General features: G+C 49.6%; 1 protein-coding gene across 1 annotated transcript in view; it reads left to right on the forward strand.

Moving 5' to 3' along the window:
* Positions 1 to 11,468: 11,468 nt before the first annotated feature.
* Tmem44 (transmembrane protein 44) overlaps positions 11,469 to 25,022 on the forward strand; it is a 35,701-nt gene continuing 22,147 nt past the window's right edge. Inside the window, 8 exon segments of the mRNA NM_001447343.1 lie at positions 11,469 to 11,708; positions 14,182 to 14,308; positions 15,980 to 16,073; positions 16,962 to 17,128; positions 17,300 to 17,386; positions 20,198 to 20,368; positions 21,685 to 21,834; positions 24,341 to 24,445. Coding sequence (NP_001434272.1) covers positions 11,482 to 11,708; positions 14,182 to 14,308; positions 15,980 to 16,073; positions 16,962 to 17,128; positions 17,300 to 17,386; positions 20,198 to 20,368; positions 21,685 to 21,834; positions 24,341 to 24,445 — 1,128 coding nt within the window. The 5' untranslated portion in view covers positions 11,469 to 11,481.

Consider the following 25,022-nt stretch of genomic DNA (forward strand, 5'->3'; position numbering starts at 1 on the left):
GCCATTCTCGTTCAAACCACTACTCAAGGTAACCTCTAGGGAGCAGAGGAAGCCTAGGGTGATTGGAATCCTGAGTAAATGTGTGCTGTTTATGTGCACACAGCCAAGGACCTCAAAGCCTTTCCCCAACCCCTGGGGAAATGGCAAAGATTTCCCTTCCGGTCCTGTGGAGCTGTTGATAGCAATGCAGAAAATGTCCACAGTAGCTTTCTCCCTGGACAGTTTACAGTCGGAGGCTGCTCCCTTACAGAGACCGCCCTACCGACCAGCTGAACCTGTTTTCTAGCTCCAGTCGTGTGTCATAAGCCCCGCCTCCTCACTCAGCTGTGTGTCATAAGCCCCGCCTCTCAGCTGTGTGTGTGTCATAAGCCCCGCCTCTCAGCTGTGTGTGTGTGTGTCATAAGCCCCGCCTCTCAGCTGTGTGTGTGTGTGTCATAAGCCCCGCCTCTCAGCTGTGTGTGTGTGTGTGTGTGATAAGCCCCGCCTCCTCACTCAGCTGTGTGTCATAAGCCCCGCCTCTCAGCTGTGTGTGTGTGTCATAAGCCCCGCCTCTCAGCTGTGTGTGTGTGTGTGTCATAAGCCCCGCCTCTCAGCTGTGTGTGTGTGTCATAAGCCCCGCCTCTCAGCTGTGTGTGTGTGTGTGTGTGTGTGTGTGTGTGATAAGCCCCGCCTCCTCACTCAGCTGTGTGTCATACCCCTGCCTCTGTTTAACTCCATACAACAAACAGGATGTGTTGTGGTTTCTCCATCATAGAGCTTCATCCACCCAGCTTTTCTGTGTGTCCATGTATCTGTCCTTTCTTCATTCCCTCACTGCCTCAGTCAAGGGCCCAGGACATACCTTCATACTCAGGCAGTCCTCACCTCAGTCTCCCAAGAGCTGGGTGTACAGATGGAAGTCACCACGCCCAGCAAGAAACTACATTTAGCAAATATTTATCAATCAGCCACCGGTAGCAGGGAAACAATCCATAAAGAAAACAGAGTTGGAAGGCCCGGTAAATGGGAGCTAGCACTATTCCGGAAGCTAAAATAAGATAGTGTTACGTAAGTGAGCAGTGAAGTACAGTCTTCATTTAAACAGTGAAGGGCTGAGCAGAGTAGGTCACGCCTGTAATCTACACACAGAACAGGGAAGCAGGAGAACCAGAAGCTCAAGGTATCTTAGCTACTCAGAAATTAAAATATGTATGTTCTAATCCTGGATTCAGAAGGCTGAGATGGGGGGGGGGTGGTGGATGATGAACTCTAGGTAACAAGACCCCATCTTAAAGAAAGCAGTAAAAGTTAATTCCTTTCAAAGTTGAAGTAGATTTAAGCCCAAACCAATGCTGTGGTATCCATCTCCCGGAAGGAACACGTCTCTTGAAAGTCTCCATTCTTGAGGCTTTGAGCTCACTGTGTAGAGCTCAGGCTGGCCTCGAACTCATGGCTATTTTCCTGCCTCAGCCTCCTGAGTGCTGGGATTAAGTCATAAGCCGCCACACCCATTTGTTGTTTAGAAGGGGAACAAGAGTCATCCTGAGCCATCTGCTGAAGGACGAATAGAGAGTGACAGGGATGGGCAAGCCTGTAGTGTGGAGTAAGTCTACACCATGCAGTTCACTGGTAAAACAACATTCGGGCTTAGCACATATAGAGCTGTGCAGCCATAATAAGACTTAGAACGTGTACCCTCCCACCCCCTATACAGAGCCCAAACCAAGCAGCCATCAGTCCTCAACACTTGTGCTGGCTAGTGGCAACTTGACCACCCAGCTAAAGTCGTTTGGGAAGAGGGAACCTCAATTGAGAAGATGTCCCCACAAGCTTAGGCAAACTTGAGGTACGTTTTCTTGATAGATGTAGAGGGGACCAGGTTACTGTGGGCAGTGGCACCCTGGGGCTGTGGTCCTAGAAAGCAGGCAGGCAAAGCAATAAGAGGCTGTCCTCCATGGCCTCTGCTTTGGTGCCTTCCTCTGGGACCCACCCTCACTTCTTGTGAGGGTGGGCCATGATGTGAAAGTGAAAGCAAAAGAAATCCTCTCCCCATGTTGCTTTTGGTCATGCTGTTACCACAGTAACAGAAACCCTAAGACCTACTTGTCCCAGCTCCCTCCTCTTGGCCATAAGCAACCATTTGCCTATTTCATCGATGTTGTATGTAGGTTTTCTGTTCTGGGCACTGTTAAGGTTTGGTCTCATTGTCTATTGGAATGCTAAGTGCAGGCCCCCAAGAGCCTATGTGACCCTGGCCCCAAGTTATTTCTGACTGGTAATAAAGATGCCAACAGTCAATAACTGGGCAGAAGAGACATAGGTGGGGTTGAGAGTTTCTGGTTTTGGGGTTCAGAGGAGAAGCACCAGAGAAAGAACAAAGTGGAGGGGGAGAAAAAACTGCCATAGGTTAGGGAATGTGGCCCTGAGGGCTGACCCATTGGAGTTAAGAGCAGCCCAGGTGAAACATCGTAAATAATAACTCAGAGTTATCAATACGAAGGTAGATTCTAATAACAGAGGGTAGATATCTGCTCGGCTCTTGTGCAATTTGAGGCTTATTGTAAATATAAAGGCTGTATGTGTCTTTTATCTGGGAACTAAATGGTCAAAGGTGGGGTAGAAACTCCAGGTTTGGCTCTTCACATAAACGAAACTTAGCAAGGTAAGTTCATTGTTTGTTCTTCAAAGGATGCTAATGGAAGTGAGCAAGTTGGCCCGCAAGCTGGAGGCAGCTCATTATCAACCCTGCAAGTCTTGTCCCCTTCCTCATCTCCACGCTCCTCTCCTCTGCTCTACGGTAAAGAACCCGAGCCCACGTCCTTGCTTGGGGTCTGGGGATCCTGAGCGAGGCCATCCTGATACTGGGATTCCCCTTTCGACCTCTGCCGGATGCTCTGATGTCCGTGCATGTCCGTCCATGTGGAGGTTTATGGTCTAGCTTTATGAATCACTCGTCGTCGTCGTTATCACTTTCCAACGTTTTATGAATGGGAACCTGCTTTGCATCTGTCATCTGTTTACCTTCAGGAAATTAGGAGGAAGTTGAGGTTCTTCCCGAGAAGCCAGTGGTCACATATGGGGTTTTGTGTGCGCAGATAAACTAGAAAAATTGTCAACAAGCCGGAGGTCTGCTAAAGGACACATTGCTTTAACAGCTTTGTCTCTTGTTTGGTTCGGAGTGAGGAAAACCATTCAAAAAGTTCAGTTAGTATCCACTTGCCATGTGCTGTGTTCAGCATGTTAAGAATGGAAGACGCGTGAAGGGGGGGTTTGCCTTCCATCCACTACCTTGATAAAAGGAGAACACGCAATATGCAAATGACAATATCTGTGTAAAGTGTGTCCCATTACAGACTGGATATTTTTAATTATTTTGAGATTTATTTTTATTTTTATGTGTGTATTTTGCCTGGAAACATGCCTATGTACCACTTGCAATGCCTTGTGCCACTGGAGGCCAGAAGAGGGCATCTTATGTCGTAGAACTGGAGTTATAGGTGGGTGAACTGCCATTTAGACGCTGGGAATTGAACTCTGGTCCTCTAGAAGAGCAGTCAGTGCTTTTAACCTCTCTCTAGTCACTAGACTTCATTTTTTTTAAAGGTTTATTTATTATATATAAGTACACTGTAGCTGTCTTCAGACACACCAGAAGAGGGCATCAGATTTCATTACAGATGGTTGTGAGCCACCATGTGGTTGCTGGGAATTGAACTCAGGACCTCTGGAAGAGTAGTCAGTGCTCTTAACTGCTGAGCTATCTCTCCAGCCCTTAGACTTCATTCTTACATTTTTAAAGTGTTTTTCTGTGTAACTCTGGCTATCCTGGAACTTGCTCTTTAGACCGGGCTGGCCTCAAACTCAAGAGGTCTGCTTGCCTTGAGTGCAGGGATTAAAGGTAATGCTTGGCCACTACCTACCTGGCCAACTGGATTTTTAATGTTTTACTGAAGTGTACAGTGTCTACAGAAAGTACACAAGCCACAGTGTACAGACAAAGAGCATCCTGATCATGGTGCCAAGATTGACCCACATCCCAGGTTCCCCCTTTATGCTTCATTTTAGCTGCTACTTGCCAAGGTAGCAGCTTTCTTCTTCTGACCTTTCCCCTGCTTTATATTGTAGAGAAAAAGAATCTACAGTACATGCCCTTAGGAGTCTGAGTTCTTGGATTCTATAATCCTACATTGAGGGAGCCATCCATAGTACATGTTGCCAAGAACCAGCCTTAGTTTGGAGAGAGTTTCTGAGAGAACAAATGACTCAAAGTCAAATCATGGGTTACAAGTTGATGGCCTATGTGCTGCTTGAGACAGCTTTCCAGAAAGCTCTCTTTGTGTTCTGCTTGGGACAGCTTTCTCTTGCTATTCCAAAAACTCGTGAGATAGCTTGTTCCTTGCAGATCAAAAACCCAATCTTTTACTTACATATCACTTCAGTCATTACCCCAGGTCCCCCTTTGATTATCCCATATCAACATCCCATGACCCCAGCCCCCTGATTCTTAGAAACAGCATGCATTTTTTTAACATTGCAAAAGAATTCAGAGATCTGCCTACCTTTGTTTTTTTTTCTCTTTTTTTTTTTTTCAGAGCTGGGGACCGAACCCAGGGCCTAGCAAGCGCTCTACCACTGAGCTAAATCCCCAACCCCTGCCTACCTTTGTTAAGCACAGACAATAAACTAGCTGGGTGGGATCCTGTCCTGAAATTACCATTTCTACCATGCCTGGGCCTGAACCTAAACTCCCTCTGTCACAGACTGACCATGAACTCAGAAATCTGCCTGCCTTTGTAAGCACAAACAAAAACTTAGCTGGGTAGGATCTTGCCCTACAATCACCACTCCTAAATCTCTTTATCTCCCTCCTTAGTAGCTTTCTGACAAGCTGGGTCACACTGTCTCTTACATGGCTAAGTCAGACTTTGCAACAGTGATGACCGTTAGTTTTCATTACTCTGGAGCAGTGGTTCTCAACCTTCTTAATGCTGTGACTCTTTAATACAATTCCTCATGTGGTGACCCCTAACTTAGTTACTGATAGGAATTGTGATGTGGATATCCGATATATGACCCCTGTGAAAAGGTCGTTCAACGTGTTCTCTACTGATAGAGAACTGATAAAGCAGTGGCTGATAACCACTGCTCGATAGTATTGTACATGTTCAGGCTCAGGGTTTCAACGCCACAGGTATTGGAGTACAGGAACAGTAATTTCAGGGCAGGATCCCACCCAGTTAGCTTATTGTCTGTTTGAACTCCCTGCTGTAATGGAAATGTTCTATGACCTGTGCTGGCCAACATTACTAGAGTAATTGTGACTATTCAGCACTTTAAAGTATGACCAGTGTGGCTGAGGAGCTGAATTTTTGTTTGTACTTAAGTATCTTCAGGATAAATAGCCCCACAGGGCACTGGCTGCCAATTGTCCAGTGTCTTAGTTACTTTTCTATTGCTGTAACAAAACAGCAAGGCCAAGGCAACTTATAAAAGAAAGGATTTAACTAGGCTTATAGTTTCGAGGGTTAGAGTCCATGACAGTGGAGCAAAGGCATGGCTACAGGAACAGAGGAGAACTCACATATTTTATCTGCAAAAACAAGACGGAGAGTGTACTGGGGATGATATGAGTCTTTTGAAACCTCAAAGCCCATCCCCCAGTGACATGCCTCTTCCAACAAGGCCACACTTCCTAATCCTTTCCAAACAGTTCCACCAACTGGGGACAAGTATTCAAAGATATGAGCCTATGGGGCCGTTTTCATTGAATCCACCACATCAGCATAGTCCTCATACCGGACTTGAAGGAAATACTCTGCATTTTTGTGGGGTGTGATCAGAAGCCTCGGTTTGGAGAGGGGTCCTGAAAGAAGGGATGTCTAGGAGCGGCAAAATAAATGACTCAAAGTCATAACACAGGTTACAAGCTAATAGCCTATATCCTGCTGGAGACAGCATTCAGACAGCTCTTTCTGTGTGTTCTGCTTTTTCTTGCTATTCTAAAATCTTTCTGGATCACTCATCATTTGCAGATCAAAAGCCCAGTTTTTATTTACATATCAATTCAATCATTACCCTAGATTCTTTTTGATTATCCCATGTATCAGCATCCCATGACCCTTCCTTGATTGTTAGAAAGAGCCAGCAAGCTCCAGTACAGATAATAAGATAGCTGAGTGGGACTGTGCCCTGAAATTACCATTCCTACCATGCCTGGGCCTGAACCTAAACTCCCTCTGTCACAGGCTGACCCTGAACTCAGAAATCCCTCTGCCTCTGTATCTTTCTGACAAGCTGGTTCACAGCACAGGTGCCTCTATTTTTCCAGGTTTGCAAAGCCCCTCATATAATTAATTCATATTGAGTCCTTATATTTTACATAGTTGAGACATTATCTTTTTTGAACTCATGTTTCCGGCGTTCTTGCCCACAGCCTTGAGGGCTGTCCTGAAGGTTACAGCATTCTACCATTTTTCTGAGATATTAAGACACATCCTCACCTTCCTCATGGTTTCTCTCTGATTATCATGGAGTCATTAACCTTGGCAGAGAGGATATTCCTCAAAGGAGGATCATGAAAATATGTACATTATTATACAAACAAGCCTTATGCCCACAGCAACCATCAACACTAATGAGACCCATGCCTTGCTGGCTCTGCTCCAGGAGTGGGAACCATGTTATTCCATCCCTTACTTGGCTGAGTAGAACTCCACTCAGGATGGTCTCTTGCCTCACCCTCCCACATGCTGGAACTACAGGTGCTTGTACTGAACTTTTAAAAGAGGAGTCTTGAACTCATAGAATATTCTAAATGGGGCTTGAAAAAAGGGGATGTCTTTGCAGACACACACTGCCAAGCTTGAGCTGAAGTGTCATGATAGCAGCAATCCCAATGAGGGAGGGAGGGAGGGAGGGAAGGAGGGAGGGAGGGAGGGAGAGAGAGAGAGAAGAGAGAGAGAGAGAGAGAGAGAGAGAGAGAGAGAGAGAGAGAGAGAGAATGTAAAAGAATATAGTAAACTACCAGAAGAACTTGGGAGCCGTCTTTAAAACTAGAACCCCTGGCATGCTGGTGCACATCTGAAATCCCAGCACTTGGGAGATTGAGGCAGGAAGATCACAAGTTCAAGTCTGTGTCTCTGAAAAGTGGCAACATAGAACAAAAGACTGGAAATGTATAGCTTCCAAAGGTTTCTCTCAGAGCCAGGTTCTCTTAAGCAGGGAACAGACTGGTGTGGGGTGTTTTATTTTTGCCCTGAGTGTTCACAAAAGGCTGTTTGCAGCCACAGCCCTTCCTCTCCCTGGCTGTACTTTGTGAGAGGCTGTCAGAATCCGTGTGCCACTGCACTGGGCCCTCACCCAAAGGAAAGCTCAGGCAGAAGTCCCGGGGCTCAGGCCGGGGCTCAGCCCTTCCTTCTTAGCAGGACAATGCCTGAGACTGCACTGCCACTGCCAGCAGGAAATGCCTGGGAGAAGCCCTGTGGCCCAATGCCCAGGGGGACAAGAGCTGCAGGGCTTTTGGTAGGTTTTCTTTTCTGCAGAGTCTGAATCATGGCCAAAAGGCAGGGTCTAAGCTCCTGGACTGCTGCTGGGCTCTGAGTGGCCTGGAAAAGGAAGCTCTGAGAGGAGCTTCCAGGGAGGGACGATGGTATAATTCTACTACTGTTGGTCTAAACACTCAGAGGTGTTCTCCTCGGGCCAATCTGACAGCTCCTGGCTGCAGGTGTAAGTTTTTACCCTCAGCTGACACCAAGTGCTGGACTTTGGGAAGGAAAACCAAGAGTCCGGTTTTTGACCAATTCAATTAGACACAAGCAGAAGTAGCAAGTAGCCAGCTGAGCAAATGAGTCTAAAGAATGAGAGACGGATAAGAGGAAAGAGACAAGCTAGACAATGCAACCTGCTAAGGTTGAATCAGGAAGAAACAGAACGCCTGTGTAACAAAGAGATTGATGAGCAGCAGTTACAAACCCACTCCGAGTCCTACCACAGGCAAGAGTCGGGTCAGCCTGGGCTACATAGTAACACCTTGCCTAAAACAAGCAAAGAGTAAGCTGGGGTGTGGTGGAGCACATCTTTGAATGTTTGTATGCTTGGGGGGGGGGGCTTTTTGTTTTGTTTTTTGAGACAAGGTTTCCCTGTGTAGACCAGGCTAACTTCGAACTCAGAGATCCACCAGCCCCTTCCTCCAGAGTGCTGGGATTAAAGGAATGTGCCGTCACTGCCTGGCAAAGGTAGAGTAGTCTTTAGTATCCTAGCATTGGGAGGCAGAGACAGGCAGAACTCAGAGCTCAGGGCCAGCCTGATTTACATAGCGAGTTCCAGGTTTGCCTGGGCTACATAGTGAGACACCAGAGAGAGGGGGGGGGGGGAGGGAGGGAGGGAGGGAGGGAGGGAGAGAGAGAGAGAGAGAGAGAGAGAGAGAGAGAGAGAGAGAGAGAGAGAGAGAGACGCGCACACTCGGTAGGAAAGTTTGAAGAAGCACGTAGGAGAAAGAAAGAGAGACAGCCCAAGACAGGGAGGGAGGGAACAGAGAACTGAGCCCTGAGTCTTCCTACCGTCAGCTGAGTTTTCTTCACTGTCTTAGAGCCAGTGAGAGAGAGAGAGAGAGAGAGAGAGAGAGAGAGAGGGAGGGAGGGAGGGAGAGAGAGAGAGAGAGAGAGAGAGAGAGAGAGAGAGAGAGAGAGAGAGAGAGAGACGCGCACACTCGGTAGGAAAGTTTGAAGAAGCACGTAGGAGAAAGAAAGAGAGACAGCCCAAGACAGGGAGGGAGGGAACAGAGAACTGAGCCCTGAGTCTTCCTACCGTCAGCTGAGTTTTCTTCACTGTCTTAGAGCCCTGCTTCTTTAGGATGACAGTAAGATTAACTTCCATCAGTAGTATGTGTCACTGCTTGAACCACAGAGTTTCTAGTGTCACAGCAACATGAAAGCAGGTGCCCCTGTCTCATTTTTAAATAGGAACATTTGGAAGATAGGTTCAGTTCTCCAAGTCCCAGTCTCAGGGAGCAGAGGGTGAATTCCAGTCCATGATGTCGGCAGGGATGTAATAGATGGAGCTGCACAGCCACGCACCGACAGCTGCATGCATGTGTGCGCCTACATACACGTGTATTTGTGTGTGCACGCCTGTGTGTTTGTGTGGGTGCCGGCAAGTATGGAGTTCAGAACAATATGTGGGGTCAGTTATCTCCTTCCTTCCATCAGGTGAGTCCCGGGGATTGAACTCAGGTCTTCAGGCGTGGCAAACACTTTCGCCCAGTGAGAGCCTGGTCTCACTTACTGGCCTGGTTTGCTTTTTTTTTTTTTTTTTTTTACAATCAAATTGATTCATATTCCCTTTAGTTTCCCCTCCACTCCTCTCTATCAGAATCCTGCTACATAGCCCAGACTAACCTGGGACCTTTGATCCTCCTCCTGCCTCAGCCTCCTGAGTACTAGGATTAGTTTTATGCAACCATGTACCTTAGGGTGACACTCCTATTTATACCTATGTGTGCACACACACAATAACTAAATTAAAACAATTTTTAATTTGGTCTAGCCTTGGGGGGGGTATATGCTAAGCCTGAGGGAAAATTGTAATACAGGAGAAATCAGATTGAGAGCTGATGTGTTGCTGTAGGCAGGCCTGTTAGCCCAGCACTTGGGAGGTGGAGTCGGAAAGATCAAAAGTTCAAGGTTCTCCCCAGCCATTTAACAAACTGCCACTAACCCGCCCTATGCGTGATCCTGTCTCCACAACAGAAACAAAACCAACAGTGGTGGGTAAGGATATAGAACCGAGAGCACAAGGCTTCCCTACCTCAATGCCTGGTGTGATGGTTGACATGAGGAGGGGGGTCCCAGCTCTGGAAGACAGTGAGTGGAGGATGTGTGGCTTCCCCCAGAGACTCTGAGGGTGGAGCACCGGCACCCAGGAAGTCAGGTGAAAGTAACTGTTTTATGTACATGTGGTTGCTTAGTTGGCGAGTTGGTTTTCGGGGACACAGGTGTAGCCGAGGCTAGCCCATAACTCTTTTTTTATGTCAGCTTTTTTTAAAAAAGATTTATTCATTTATTATATATAAGTACACTGTAGTTGTCTTCAGACACACCAGAAGAGGGCATCAGATCTCTTTACAGATGGTTGTGAGTCACCATGTGGTTGCTGGGAATTGAACTCAGGACCTCTAGAAGAGCAGTCGGGTGCTCTTAACCGCTGAGCCATCTCTCCAGCCCTCCCATAACTCTTTTTTTTTTTAAAGATTTATTTATTTATTATATATAAGTACACACTGTAGCTGTCTTCAGATACACCAGAAGAGGGCATCGGATCTCTTTACAGATGGTTGTGAGCCACCATGTGGTTGCTGGGAATTGAACTCAGAACCTCTGGAAGAGCAGTCGGGTGCTCTTAACCGCTGAGCCATCTCTCCAGCCCCCTCCCATAACTTTTAAAGTAGGCAATTTTGTTTCTCACACGGAAGTCCAAGATCAAGGCAACTAACAAGTGTGGTGTCTGGTTAAGAGCCCGCTCCCTGGGTCATGAATGATACTGCCTTGATGTGTCCTCCACGGTCATAACCATAACCCCTTCTAAAGATTCCCTGGTGATACCACCAAATTGGTGGTTATGTTTCTTTCCTCCTCCCCGGACCCCTCACACCCCGCGTGCGCCTAGGGTTTCTCTGTGTAGCCTTGTCTGTTCTGGAATTCACTCTGTAGACCAGGCTGGCCTCGAACCTAGAGATCCTCTTGCCTCTCCTGTCTAGTGCCAGGATCAAAGCGCCACCACGCCTGGCTTTGTGATTAAGTTTCGGTATACGGAACTGGAGTGCTCATGAACATTTAGACCACAGCGTTTCTTAGACCACAGCGTTTCTTAGCAGGAGTCATCACTGTGGATGGCTGTAGCACACTCCCAATACCTGGGAGGCTGAAGCCGGAAGTCTGAGAAGAGGAGGCCCACCTGGGCTACACAGTGGGTTCCAAGTTAGCCTGGACCACTTGGCTGAACCCTGCCTCAAAAGTTAAAAAAAATAAAACAAACAAACAAACAAACAAACAGGGAAGCCACAGTCATGGGATGCTTTAAAAAAACTTACTGAAATCGAAGACGATTTGGATATACTCTAATGGTTTGCTTTAGTGAAAAACAGCCTGAATTGTGTGGCGCTGCGTTTGGATGGGGGCGGCACATTTCAAAATTAACCCCTTTCTGGCTGGGTCTACGGAGCTGCGATGGCGTTAGGCGTGCTCTTGACAGCTTCAGAGCATTCAGAGGGAATGGAGGAAGCAGAGGCGATGTGTGCCCCCTCCGTCCCCAACCCCACACTTCTGTGCTGCACCTTTTCATCCAGGGACAGCGCGCCTCGGGGTTCCCTCCATCCCCCCACGAGCGCTTGGCCGCGCCAGAGTATTGTCTGGCTTGGGAACCGGGGCGAACTCGCAAAGGGACCGGGTGCTGGCAGGGCCCTCCTTTGTGCTGCGGCCGAGCGCGGCTCTACCGCTAGGGGGCGGCATGCTCCACGCAGAGCCCGACAATAGGCCAGGCTGGGGAGCCTCGCGGTCCCGGAACTTTCCCCGGGGTCGGCGGAGGCTCGGCCGGGCCATGGAGGAGGGGGCTAGCACCGCGCCCCCGCTCTGGAACTGGGACTACCTGGAGCGCTGCTTCGCCCGCCGCCGCGTCTGCATCTCCTTCGGCCTGTGGATCTGCGCCGCCTGCTGCTGGATCGCTGCCCACACGCTGTAATGGGGACGGGACCCGCGCGAGGGGTGGCGGGCCACCCGCGGGGGAGACTGGGCGCTACTCGCCTCGGCTTCTCCAGGAAGCCTAGAGGGGAAGGGGCGCAAAGGGGGCGACCTGCAGGTAGCTCGAGTCCGGGTTCGGATCTGACATTGCTCTGTGGACTGGAGTCCTTTCTGGATTCCGCACATCGGGGAAGCTGGGCTGTGAGCCGGCAGCAGGAGGCTGGGTGGTGCAGTGGATGCGCCTTGGATTAGCTTCTATTGTCAGCCTTTTCCTGGCTGCTGGCGGTGTGAGGGGAGCAAGTGTAAGCCTTTGGGTCTCCTGTGAATGAGGATATGCCTCATAAGATGAATATGAGGATTAAATAAGGCATGGCAGGCGAAGGACTTAATAAGTGCTCATTAAACACCATTACCTCTCTAGCTCTGCGACTCACCCTTAGGGACCCTCGCAAGTCCCTTGATGTTTTCTACATTTAATTTATCCAAAGCTGACAATAGGTGTGGCAGTGGTGATCCGACTCTGGCCACAGTTTTTGCTTTTGTCTGTCTCGCAGGGGTTTGGCCAGGTAATCCCTGTAGCCCTGGTTCTGTGAGAATGTAGCTTCCAGGTCTTCAGCAACCCTGTCCCCTCGCACAGAAATCCAGAGGCAGTTTCCATCGTGGTGCCACCCAAGTATACCCAGGCGGGAGAGAGTGTACAACATCCCTCTATCCCCACTCGCTGCAACCGGCTCACCTTAGCGCTCAGTGGACAACCCCTTCAGGCTGTCCATAGTGGTTCAGAGAGTCTGTAGTCCACTGCCTAGAGACTGGAGTCCAGTAAAGACACTCTGGGCCTGAGTGGCATTTCTTTACGCTCTTGCTCCCTGCCTGCCCCAGTCCCTAAGGTAGATTCTGTTATCGATGCTTCCTGAGAAAATAATAATCCTGCCTGTCACACAGGCAGGCTTCAGGGGTTGAGCTCTCTGAGGTAGAGGGTGAGGAGTAAGAGGGCCCCGCATGCATGGTCTCCTTTGTTCCATAGCCTCCCGATGCAGCCAACACTGGTAGGTATGCTTGCCCCTGGAACAAGGCTTACAGAGGTTAAGCGGTGCACTGAGAATGCCTGACTTCACAAGCTTGAAGGCTTCTGTCTTTTGCCCCGCCCCTCTGTTCAGGACCCCACCACTCCTGAACCCTCTCATGTCTGTCTGCAAAGAATGGGTCTTCCATGGTGTGTGTTGGGGTGGGCATGGGGAGCCTAGGTTAAGGTCAGTCCGGGAGTCGTGGCCAGTGAGAGCTTAGAGGGCATGTCTGAGAGCGCAGGGCATAGGGCAAAGCCCCCAGCATGAAGCCAGAGTCCTGTCACAGGTTCACATCACCCCAGGCTGCAGGGTCTCCTCTCTCAAATGCAAAGGTTGAAATAAAGTGTTGCTAATTTGGTTGCCAAATCTCTTAGCCAACCCAGTCCTTACTCCTTGAGCTTGCATTGGTTTTAACAGCCCAGAGTTTAGGTTTATGACTGATGGGTGACACCCTGAGCTTCAGGCTTGGGGCTGGCAGAGCCATAAATATTCACAGTGTTGGGTGACAGCCATCCTTCTGTGACGATGGTCCTTGGGACTGACACAATCTAAGGAGTCAGAACCAACCATTTCTGCCTGAGTGGTGAAGATGAAGCCGCTCTCAGCCCATTTCTCTGTGAAGTCCAGCGGGGTTGCTAAGACTCAGTGTGGTGGTGACGCCATTGGTGATACTGCCAGAGAGGCCTTCTCTCTGTATGACCCAAGTGCTGAAGGTAGGGAGAAGGTCTGTAGGAGAAAAGCCCAGCGGTCTGGAGACCGGGGGGAGGAGCCCAGAGCACCGTGCTGTTATTCAGTTTGGCTTCCCCTGCTTTATGAATATGCTCAAAATCGCTCAGCAGGAAGAGGCTGCCACCCACTGCCCAGATGGGTTGGACAGATCCGACGCTTATGTCAAAGAATCAAATCGCCTTTTAAACTTAGGCAGTTGCCACTGTAGTTAGCTGTGGTGCTAGAACCTGCTTCCCTTTCAGAAGATAAAACCTGACTGGCGGCCAGCTTGTAAGGAGGAGAGGGATTGTTACAATGACCCGGCCCGGTTTGGAAGAGGAAAAGGACGAGCCCCAAATCTTTCCTTAAAGTTAATACTATGTAGTGAGAGCTGGCCTCGAACTCAGAAACGCCCTGTATTAAAGTGTTTCAAAACATGCTGAGGCTTGTAAGAATCCAAGGTACAGACCCTTGCCCAGCTGTCTCCGTCTCCCCCTTTTGTAGAAGGGGACAGCATCTCTGCAAGGAGACCTTCGGTTTCTGGCAGAGCCTTACCCCATTAACCAAACCCAGAAACATGTGCTACACCTGGGAGGGGCTATGTTTTGTAGAACAGAGGTGGCAGCTGCCTTTTCCAGGTGTCTTTTCTTGCCTGGCCTCACAGCCCCTGTGTTCTGTTCACGCCCCTGTCACCTCAGGATTCTCTACTTGAGATGCACAAAGAAGTGTGGCCAAGACCAGTCGACACTGTGTGCTGCGTTCTGCCTCCTGACGAGTCTGTGTGACACTGTGGGGGCGATTCTGGCCAGACAACTCACGATCCAGGTATGTCCCACACAAGCCTGGCTTGTTTCTCTGCTGCAGTCTCGGGCGCCTCTGTCTTTTCCCTCAGCCGGCAGAGCAGTTTCCTCTCAGAACCTGTACCTTGGCCTTTCTGCTTCTGAAGGGCTCTTTCTCTCAGTGTCTACATGGCTCAATGTCATCACCTCCTTCAAACACATGTTCAAAGTCACCTTCTAAAACAAGGCTTCTGGGGCTTAGAGCGATCCCAATGGGTAAGAGCACACACCTTTCTTTCAGAGGACTGAAGTTTGGTTCACAGTACATATGTCATGTGAACTCCAACTCCAGGGGATCCCTTGGCTTCTCCGAGTATACCTATACACATGTGGCATGCACACACACACAAGCACACACATGTAAAAAAAAAAAAAACTAAAGTAACCCTCCCCTGTGTGAAATTGTAATCCATCTCTTCCAGAAGTGCTCCAAGCTCCCGTCTCCTGCTGTTTTTTCTTAGCTTACCACATGGCTTAGTTAATTTTCAATTGCTGTGATAAAACACCACAGCCGAGAGCTCACATCTTGGTCAGCAAATAGGAGGCAGAAAGAGAGACTGGGAAGGGCATCAGTCTTTTGAAATATCAAGACCCACCCACCCCCACAGTGACACACCTCCTCCAACAAGGCCACACCTTCCAATCCTTCCCAAACAGTTCCACCAACTGGGGACCAAGGTGAGCCCACGGGAGGCCATTCTCATTCAAGCCACCACCACAGTGAATTACTCTCATCAGAAGATGAGTCAGAAGAACACGGGCTCACTGCTGGACTGTCAACTTCACACAGCTCAGAGTAAATGCTCAACAAACAGTCATTATCATGGTCGAGACACAAGTCTAGAGTTTTGGACCTGCTTAGAACAGTGCTGTGCTGTCTCTGAAACAGACACCCTTCCCCTCTGGCTTGTGGGTTAGAAGGAAGAGGCTCTGTTTATGTCCTACAGCAATGGCTGGCTGGAGTTCAGTTAAATATTTAACTGCATCCTTGGCACTAAGGCCCCCCTGTGTATTAACTCATTTGCTCCTGAATCTCTCCTATGATATGGGCCCTGTCATCGTCCATCTGCTACAGATAGGGAAACTGAGGCCCAGAGAAGCTTCTGTAAGGTCACTCTAATAAGTACTGGGGATTCCAAAGTCACAATGCACACTCTTGCCATTGATGTGCTTTTGACTTTGATACTAAAGTTAACTCTCTCCAGGTCCTGGTCCAGACACTTGCCATGAACCGTCTCCAGAAATCTACATGCCAGTCTTTGAGGGAGACCTTGTTGTGTGCCAGTTTTACAGATGGGGAAACTGAGGTTCAGGGAGTGTCAGTGTCTGGGATATGGCTCCACAGAGAAGGCTGCCTGTGCCATAGAAAGAATGTAGAATCGGAAACGCAGGGATGGGTTCTCAACCCATCTCTACTGCCTAACGGCTGTGCAACCAGGCACTTGGGAACCTGCCTCCTGACCCGTCCAAAGATCCTTCTTTGGGTTGGTGGAAGGCATTGCTGAGCTCATGATATAGATGGACATGGTGCCTCTGTGTAGCCCTCGTAGTAGAGGGGATCCTAGGTCAGCAGTGCTGTGGTTACTCTGTGTGTGTGTGTGTGTGTGTGTGTGTGTGTGTGTTTATGTGCTTGATCTCTGTCTCCATTTGCTTCCAGGTGTTCACTGGGGCCTACCTAGCAGTTGTCGACTTCATGAACTTCATCTCCATTCTCTTTCCTGTCTGTGGATCCAAATCCAAGTCGAAGTCCGGTGAGTGTGCGTACGTGGCCATCCCTTTCGCCGTCATTCTTTCATCCAGCCAAATGCTCAGTGCCCATTCCGGAACCAGATCCCTCAGGACACAGCAAAAGAATGAGGCGCCTGCCCTCAGCCACATGAGAAAGATGGGGCCTTAAACAGTCACTCGCAGGGAGAGATGAGCTTAAAAGATAAGAAAGCTTGCAACACCAGGCCTGGTGATACAGACGAGCAAACAAGAATGGGCCAAGGCCAGGAAAAGTGATGGCTTCGGGGGACAGTGTGCAAGTCTGGGTGACCAAGCCAAGCTCCATAAAATCTGGAAACGAACGGCAGAAACAGACAGGATCACCTCTGTAGGAGCAGGGCTGGAGGGACTGAGACAGGGTGAACGGCCCTGAGTACGTAGCAATGGGGGTTCCTGAGGAAAAAAAAAAGCAATGTTCTTAGACTTTTGTCCAAAAGCAGGATGGTGACATCAGTGGGTCATGTAACATGTCCTCAACCCGGTCCATGTAGTTCAGAAGAGAAATGTTTTTTAAAATGCTCAGAAGGCTGTGTTTTAAGGAAGCCTGCAAGGATGTCCTCTCTCGTCACTGTTTCTCCCACTTACAGAGTAGGTGGCTTGACGCACAGTCACTTATCTGTGTCAGGGACAGAGATGACTGGAATGTGGTCATTGGGAAAGTGAGTCTAGGAGAGGTACAGTGGTTTACCTACCAGCGTTGAAAGATGAACAGCACCCACCCTCTGTGGGTGGGAGGAAAGTTCTGGAAGAGAAACTTGACCACGGGGATTTGAAGGGAGTCAGGATCTGCTACAGCAAGACTGGCGAGCAGAGGCTCGAGTACACCAGTTCCTCTCTCGGGAGCTTCATGGGGGGTCTGATGTTTCCTGCAGGTCAGAGCAGCAGGGAGAGAAGGAGAAGGAGGCACCTTAGAGCCAGTGTGTTTGCCCTGGCTCTGCCTCTGAGCCTGGGTCCAGGCTGGGCTGTCTGGACTGCTATCCCCAAGGTTTCAGCCCCAGTTCGAGGGCCACAACGGAGGCTGCTGGGAAGCCTTCTGCAGGTAAGGCTGGATATATGAAGATATGGGGTGGTACAGGTCACTTCCCTCCTTGTATGTGTACTCGGAGCCCTGGGAGAGGGTGAGGGTTCTTGCCATTGGAAGGAGGAACCTTCTGCATCAGGCCCCATGCTCCTTGGGACATACACACAGTCTCTGCATCCATTCCTGCAGGAGAACCCGGAAGTCTTTGGCTACCTGCTGGGTACCGTCGCTGCCTTTGGCTCCTGGGCATCCCGGATCCCTCCATTCTCCAATATCGTGAGACTGGGTTGGGGCTGGGGCTATAGAGCATCTTGAGGCATCGGGAGGTCCTGGAGGTGTGATGTCCCTGTGTGGGGCACACATGTGTTTACACTTTTTTCTGAGGAGCCAGTGTATGACAGCAGTGAGGGGTGTAAGTGCATGTGTCCGTGTGCGTGTGTGTGTGTGTGTGCATGGTGTGGTGTGGTGTGTGTGTGTGTGTGTGTGTGTGGTGTGTGTGTGCATGGTGTGGTGTGGTGCATGGTGTGGTGTGTGTGCATGGTGTGGTGTGTGTGCATGGTGTGGTGTGTGTGCATGGTGTGGTGTGTGTGTGCATGGTGTGGTGTGTGTGTGTGTGGTGCATGCGTGTGCATGATGTAGTGTGGTGTGTGTGCATGGTGTGTGTGTGCGTGTGTGTGTGCATGGTGTGTGTGTGCGTGTGTGTGTGCATGGTGTAATGTGTGTGTGTGTGTGTGTGTGTGTGTGTGTGTGTGTGTGTGTGTGTGTGTGAAGGGCCATGGCTAGAACAGTAGAGTCCGGGAGACTTACAGTAACCTTCCAGGAAGGCTGGGTGTTTCTCCTTACAGGAAAAAGGTCATGGGGTGGAACAAACTAGAGGCTCATGAGAGAGCAAGAAGGGCACGGGAAGTCCACCACGGTTAGCTACCCAAGGTCTTATTGGCAGATATTTCCGAATATCTGGGCTGAGGGAAGGCCTACCAGCCAGGCCTGTTGATGTCTAATGGGACCTGTCCCTGGGAGTTCTCAGTCCCCTGGAAGACGCAGATGGTATAGTGGGAGGTTTCCTCACTCTCCGAATAGTGGAAGCAAGTGTTCGGGGTGGAAAGCAGGAGAGAAGACCCTGTGTTGTGAGGGAGTGAGAACAGACACCATTCCAGTGCCAGGCTGCAGGCAGTCTTCCATTGTGCTTCAGAGGGTGAGTGGGACCAGTGGAGACAGCAGCTAAGGAGGGGCTGTCTGTACACAGGGGAGGGCATGGAGAAGCCGCCATACAGGACAGTGCCTGAGTACGTTCTGGGGTTGGTAAAGAAACTGCCCTGCCAGGTTTTCTCCATAGAAGACTCTACTGTAATGCCCCTGCCTCGGTGACAGGACCAGCACCATCCCTGACACTAGACAGTGAAATAGGCCTGTCATTTAGCCCCAAGAGAAGTACTTTCCCAGGAACACCATGCTTCAGTAGCAGGTTCAGAAGAACAAGGGCTGGGAGGCAGGTGGCTTGTGACTGTGTGCATGAAGAGCCAGGCTATGCTTTGAGGCCTGAGCCTTGAAGTCCTCAGTCCTGTCTCCAGACTAAAGGAGGGGACAGAGAGTCCTGGCCTGGCTGCAGCAGCCTCTGGGTCAGCCTCCGGGAGGAGCTGGAGCACCACATGGTGGGGAGACCTTCCATGCAACAAGGGCAGAGTCCTGACTGCCTGCTCCAGCTCCCTAGGGCCTGCAGTGGGAGGGTCAGGCTTGGGAACTCATAGGTCCTTAATGGCACTGAGAAGCTTCCCAAGTACTGTGGGAACCATGCTAAGGGGCACCATTACCCTCAGACTCTGGGACCAGGGACCAAACCCACACTCACATCCAGGTACTCCACAGTTAGGTGCTTTACTGGGTCCCTCTATTCCCAGGCCTTCAGCAGATCGAGGCCCACGGCTGGGAAAAACTAACCGAGACACAGGGAAACTGTAACATCCCGACAGTGTCTTGTTTGCTTGTTCTGTGCCGAGCATTTAAGCCCAGACCTCACATGGACTAGGCAGCCAGCCCCCCACAGAGCTGCATTCCTACTCCATTTGTGTATCCTGGGGATTTAAAACACAAGCGAGAGAAAACCAGCCAAAATATACCTTTCTCCCGAAATTTTCCCCATTCCTTAGCCAACACCTAAATAGTTCTAAATACCACCACTTAGCAAGCAAAATTTAAAAACCACATTATACATGTTTTCTACTTGCATAGATATATATGTGTGTGTGTGTGTACTTAAATATAGATCATGCAGTTTAGTACATAGTCTTGTGTGTGCACATATAAACTTATATATATATAAAATAACTTTTAAATATTAATCTATTAATTTACACTTATTAATTTATTAATGTGTACTTATGGATTTATTGTTGGGGACATGGCACATGTGTACCATGTCCTGGGTTTTGTGACCACAGGACAACTTTCAGGAGTCCTTTCTTTTTTTCTACCATGTGGGCTCCAGCATCGAACCTTAATTGTCAACAGCAGGTGTCTTTACCTGCTGAGCCATCGCACTAGTCCTAAAGTGACCTGTAGACAACTGCTGGCATAAACATTGCATATGTCCCTTTTGTCAACCTCTCCATTGCTTGTCCTCTCAAAGTGTCCCCTTGGCTTCGCAGTTTCATAGTGTCACCTCTCCCTTGATCTCCCCATGTGGCGTGGTTCCACAGGGGAATAGCTGGTCAGTGCGGCTCATTGCCACTCGTTCTCCCTTACCTTTCCCTGCTGGCATTTCCAAGTTTCTACCCTGTCAGAAGGAAGGGTTCCAGGTCTGCTCCAAATGCAGAAAGAGTCTCACGAGTCCCTCCGTGTCACGGGAGGTGCCGGGTGTTACAGGGTCCAGAAGAGAATCAGTACCCCATAGGCCAGAAACAGTAAGAAAAGGTTTCCCGTGTTAAGATTAAGCCGGATTCTGGGGAGTTTGCCAGGCAAAAGTAGCAGCTTGAAGAACTGCTCGATGCCTAGTGGGAGGAGCATCCTTTCTAAGGGACCGCTTATAGAGGGCTTGTCATACACCATATGCATTTGTCCTCCTGACCTGCACTTCCTCTCTCTGCACAGTGTCGGGGGAAGTCACTCTCCTATATCCACCTGTGGACCCGTTTCCTGTCAGCTCTGGCTGGTCTCCTCTACGCCTCAGCCATTGTGGCCCATGACCGGCAGCCTGAATACCTCCTTCAGGCCACACCCTGGTTCCTGATTTCACTGGGCCGAGCTGCACTGGACCTTGCTGTATCCTCCCAGGCCCAGTGGCCGGGCAGGCTGGGTTGCCTGCAGCCAGGGGCTCTGTCCCGCCTCCCACTTGGCATGCCCTCCTTTGGTCTTGCTGGGCTGCATGCTGGTCCAGCAGTCCAGTCATTAGAGACCTGGGACAAGCAGACACCACTGTAGTGATCCGTAGTTCAGTGCTTTCCCAAAAAGAAAATTCTCTGGCCCAGAGCTCTCTGAAATAGCAAGGGAAGTGGGGAGTCTCTAAGCCTTGGGGGTCAGTGGGTCTAGCTCCAGGCTCCATTCTGTATCCCACCAGGCTTCTCTGGATGGAGCGTGCCCTCCTGAGGAAGAGGCCCATGTCTCCTTTCCTGCCTGGCTTTCTGAGAGGACGCTGCAGGCTGGCCTGCCACCTAGGCCCATTCAGCCCTCTGCTCTGGTTCTCTTTGGCTGGTGTAGAGATCAGAGCTGACAGTTGGTGACAGAGGTGACAGTTCAATGCCTGCAGTTGGTGTCTGCTGAGCCTAATTGACTCCTGGGGCCCCAGAGGTGCTTCCTGATATGCTGTCACCCAAGTGACCTTGCACAAGTGTTTCAAAGCTGAGCTGGTGGCTGGGGGAGACTGTCAGAGGTGCTGACAGCCTCTGAATGTGACCCTGCTACTGTGGTGGGAGAGTTTAAATTACCCAGAAGTCCAAGCAGTCTTAAAGGCTCTGCCTGAGAAGCTTCCCTCCTCTCTTCTGATCACCTATGACTTCCAAAATTCTCTAGCTGTGGCTTTATATATATTTTTTTTGTTTTTTTTTTTTTTGGTTTTTTTTTTTTTCTTTTTCGAGGCAAGTTTTTTAACTACACAGCTAAGGCTGGCCTCGAACTTCCAGATGCCTCCCTCAGCCTTGGAAGTTCTGGGATGGCAGGTGTGTACTACCACATCCGGCACTGCCTCATAACGGCAGCGTCTGCTGGTCTTCGATACCTTGCTCCTTTAGTGCATCTCTGTATGTCTTCCTGGCACCGCACGTATGGCTCACCGTAGCAATAATCCCCTTAGGCTGTCCTTTCAAATAAGGTCACAATCTGTGTTTTCACGCACTCTCCTCCCCACCGCGTGCGCTACCACTGTAAGTCATGTTTTCTAATTGTTTCCATCTCACAAGCATTTAGCAGGGAATGAAAACAGAGAGGAAAAATTGATCAGGCTCTGTTTTTAAGATAGTCTCCGTCCGCTGGGGATAGGGGCACCAGGGGAGGTGGCTCAGGAGGCAAGAGCGTGAAGGGCGCCCCCTGGAGGCTGAAACTCTCCACTTCCACTTCCGTGTACCTTAACCCCCCCACCTCAGATCATCATTCTGTCCTGTGTGATGAAGAGCAGAATGAGACGGGCCTTCGGATTTGCTACCGTGGAAGCCAGAGAGAGTGCCGACACACAAGCCCTTTTGACCTGTGCAGAGAAGGAAGAAGAAAACCAGGAGGCCCGGACTGAGGACAAGGTCTCTCTGGGTAGAAAATGTCTGGTGGGCTGGCAGGGTGCGCAGAGAGGGAAGTACTGGGGACAGGGGCTCCTAGAAGTCTTTCTTGGTCTCTTAAAAACTACTTTTTGTGTCCAAAGCTCACGCGATCCCGAGTACAATGGGGCCCTCCTTTTCCCCATTTGGCTTGGTGTTGTTTTGTTTCTGTTACTGAAGCCATTCCTGCCTCTGTCAAGCAGTCTTGTTCAAGTAACTCACTCACAGACCTACATACTGCCGAAGTGAGCATCTGAATTTTAAAACAATGTGCGTTTTCCAAGCTTCATTCGTAAAGTCGATTTCCCGCTTTCTCGCGTGTCTCTGACGTCATCACCACGCCCTGACAATTCCAGAGTATTGGCACGCGGAATGTTCATCCCTGCCTTTGCACATCCGTGTGACACTGTCTCTGGAAAATTGTCCCAGGTCATAAGGACCGATTTGTATTCGAGACCACGACTGTTTAACTATTGCTGCTTGGAAGCTGGTCTTGCTAACGTCTGAGGAAGTTTTGCTTGTGATTGTGTCCAACATTTACAGCTCTAATTCGCCACTAGTGAGAATCCATAGGTCTGAGGAGAGTGTCTGCCACCCTGGTTTCTCAGTGTTGGGGTCTGCGCTGTACTTGAGCCTCTTGTCCCTTAATGCTTGATCCAAACCGATGATTTCTTTTTTTTTTTTTTTTTTTTTTGGTTCTTTTTTTCGGAGCTGGGGACCGAACCCAGGGCCTTGCGCTTCCTAGGCAAGCGCTCTGCCACTGAGCCAAATCCCCAACCCCCGAACCGATGATTTCTAAGACACCACATCTTACTCTAATTGGGGCAATGCATCTTCATCAGAAGACCAGCATTCCAAGTCATTATGGAAACTCGTAGGAATTTTAAGACAAGCACCTCCCTTTTACTAATTTTGGGGGGCTAAAGGGATGTTACCTGCTCCTGGGCCCCTCAGCACTTCAGGCCCCTCTTACAGATCGAGGACACAAAGGAGGCTGGGATTCCTTTACTTATAGGACTTGAAAAGGAGAAAGGGCGTGTGTGTGTGTGTGTGTGTGTGTGTGTGTGTGTGTGTGTGTGTAAACAAATAAAAAGTAAGACTACTCCCTAGGACATTCCAGCCTCCCCAACAACGTAGCCTCAGCAGACAAAATAGAAGGGATTGGTGTGTACTTAACAAAAAAAGAGGGTGGGTTATTTAGACTCCCAGGTCTGAGTTTGCGGTAAAGTCCCCCCACCCCGCCCCAGGAGTAGAGAATGGGACACTTATTTCCCCCGTTCTAGCAACTGGGGTAAAATTGTGCCTCACCAGAGAGCTTGCAGTACAGAGTCTATCTGACTCTAGGCAGGCAACAAGAAGCCTTTGAGTATCTGCCATGACCCTTGTAGGTGTGTGTCCAACATTTTGACATTGTCTCCCCCTGTTGTTATCCACAAAGTTCACACTTGAGAATCATACAATTAAATTACAAACAAAACAAGACAACAAAACCCACACACAAAATAAACCTAACAGTGTTTAAGTAAGGTCTAGATCCTGTGGTGTATGTCCTGTGGTGTATCCTGTGGTGTATGTCCTGTGGTGTATGTCCTGTGGTGTATGTCCTGTGGTGTATGTCCTATGGTGTATGTCCTGTGGTGTATGTCCTGTGGTGTATGTCCTGTGGTGTATATCCTGTGGTGTATCCTGTGGTGTATGTCCTGTGGTGTATGTCCTGTGGTGTATGTCCTATGGTGTATGTCCTGTGGTGTATGTCCTGTGGTGTATGTCCTGTGGTGTATGTCCTGTGGTGTATGTCCTGTGGTGTATCCAGTGGTGTATCCTGTGGTGTATGTCCTGTGGTGTATGTCCTGTGGTGTATGTCCTGTGGTGTATGTCCTGTGGTGTATGTCCTGTGGTGTATGTCCTGTGGTGTATGTCCTATGGTGTATGTCCTGTGGTGTATGTCCTGTGGTGTATCCAGTGGTGTATCCTGTGGTGTATGTCCTGTGATGTATCCTTTGGTCTATGCCCATTTCCCGTTACTGTTGACTGTGCCCGGCTGGTAAGCTATGGACAGAACATAGCTGCTGATAGCAAAAGTTCTAAAAGTGTGTACCCTGGACCGGATGGCCCTCCTCTAAAACCAACGTTGGCTTCTAGCAAGCTGTTCCCAAGCTAATACTCAAGTTAGAACCACTGCCTTGAATCAGACTCTACTCCACGCCTGCTGGAGTGGCTCCCAAATTCTGAGCATGCGAATCTCTGGGAAGCAGCTTTTTTTGAGGCAGGGCCTCACTGTGTATCCCTAGCTGGCCTAGAACTCACTATGTAGATCAGGCTGGCCTCGAACTCTCAGAGACCCACCTGCCTCTGCCTCTTTGAGTTCAGGACTAAAGGCGTGTGTCACCAGGTCCAGCTTAATGGTTCTTTTGAATCTGAGACCTTCCCTTTAGAAGGTGCCTTGGGCTTTACAATTTCTCCCCCTTGCCCCTCTGTTTCCTTTTCAAAGAACTCAGATTGGGTGCCTCTGACCAGCTTGTCAAACTGCAAGCCCCTGAAGACAATGACAGCAGTCAGTCGCTACTTGGAGCTGACCGTTGAGCCTGCACAGCCGGTGAGTGCCTCTGGGTTGCAACTGGGTATCCAGCATGGTGAGAAGCAAGCCCAGAAGGCTTCCTGAAAGAGGCGGCACTTCAGCTGCCGGGACCCATTTGGGGTTCCCCCAGAGTTGCAGTGGAGGGGTGCTGATTGGAGGGAAAAGAACTTTTCCCTGCACTCTCTCAGGTACCATAGTTGAGGACTATGACTCAAGCGGGTGAAAGAGAAAGAAACCTTTCGGTTACCCAGACATGGGAGCTTACGAGGAAAAATGTGGTTCAAGGAAGCGAGGATTCTAAACCATTGCAGGCTCAGGAAAAATGCCCAGGCCTTGTGAAGTTGGGGGAATGTTAGAAAACAAGAGAGAGAGAGGGACATGTGGCAGTTCAGGGTTGTCCTCTCACACAGTGAGAACCTCCAGTGACAGCTGCGCCTGTGGGGGAAAACCAGAAGTTTCCTCCACAAACGTGGATTACTACACAGAAGGGGAAATGGTTTTGCCAGGCGGCTTTAGTCCCAGCACTCAGGAGGCAGAGGCAGGCCATCTCTGGGTTCGAGGCCAGCATGGTCTACAGAGTGAATTCCAGGACAGC

The sequence above is a fragment of the Rattus norvegicus genome, chromosome 11 (assembly GCF_021556685.1).
Source record: "Rattus norvegicus strain SHRSP/BbbUtx chromosome 11, alternate assembly SHRSP_T2T, whole genome shotgun sequence".
NCBI classification, from domain to species: Eukaryota; Metazoa; Chordata; class Mammalia; order Rodentia; family Muridae; genus Rattus; species Rattus norvegicus.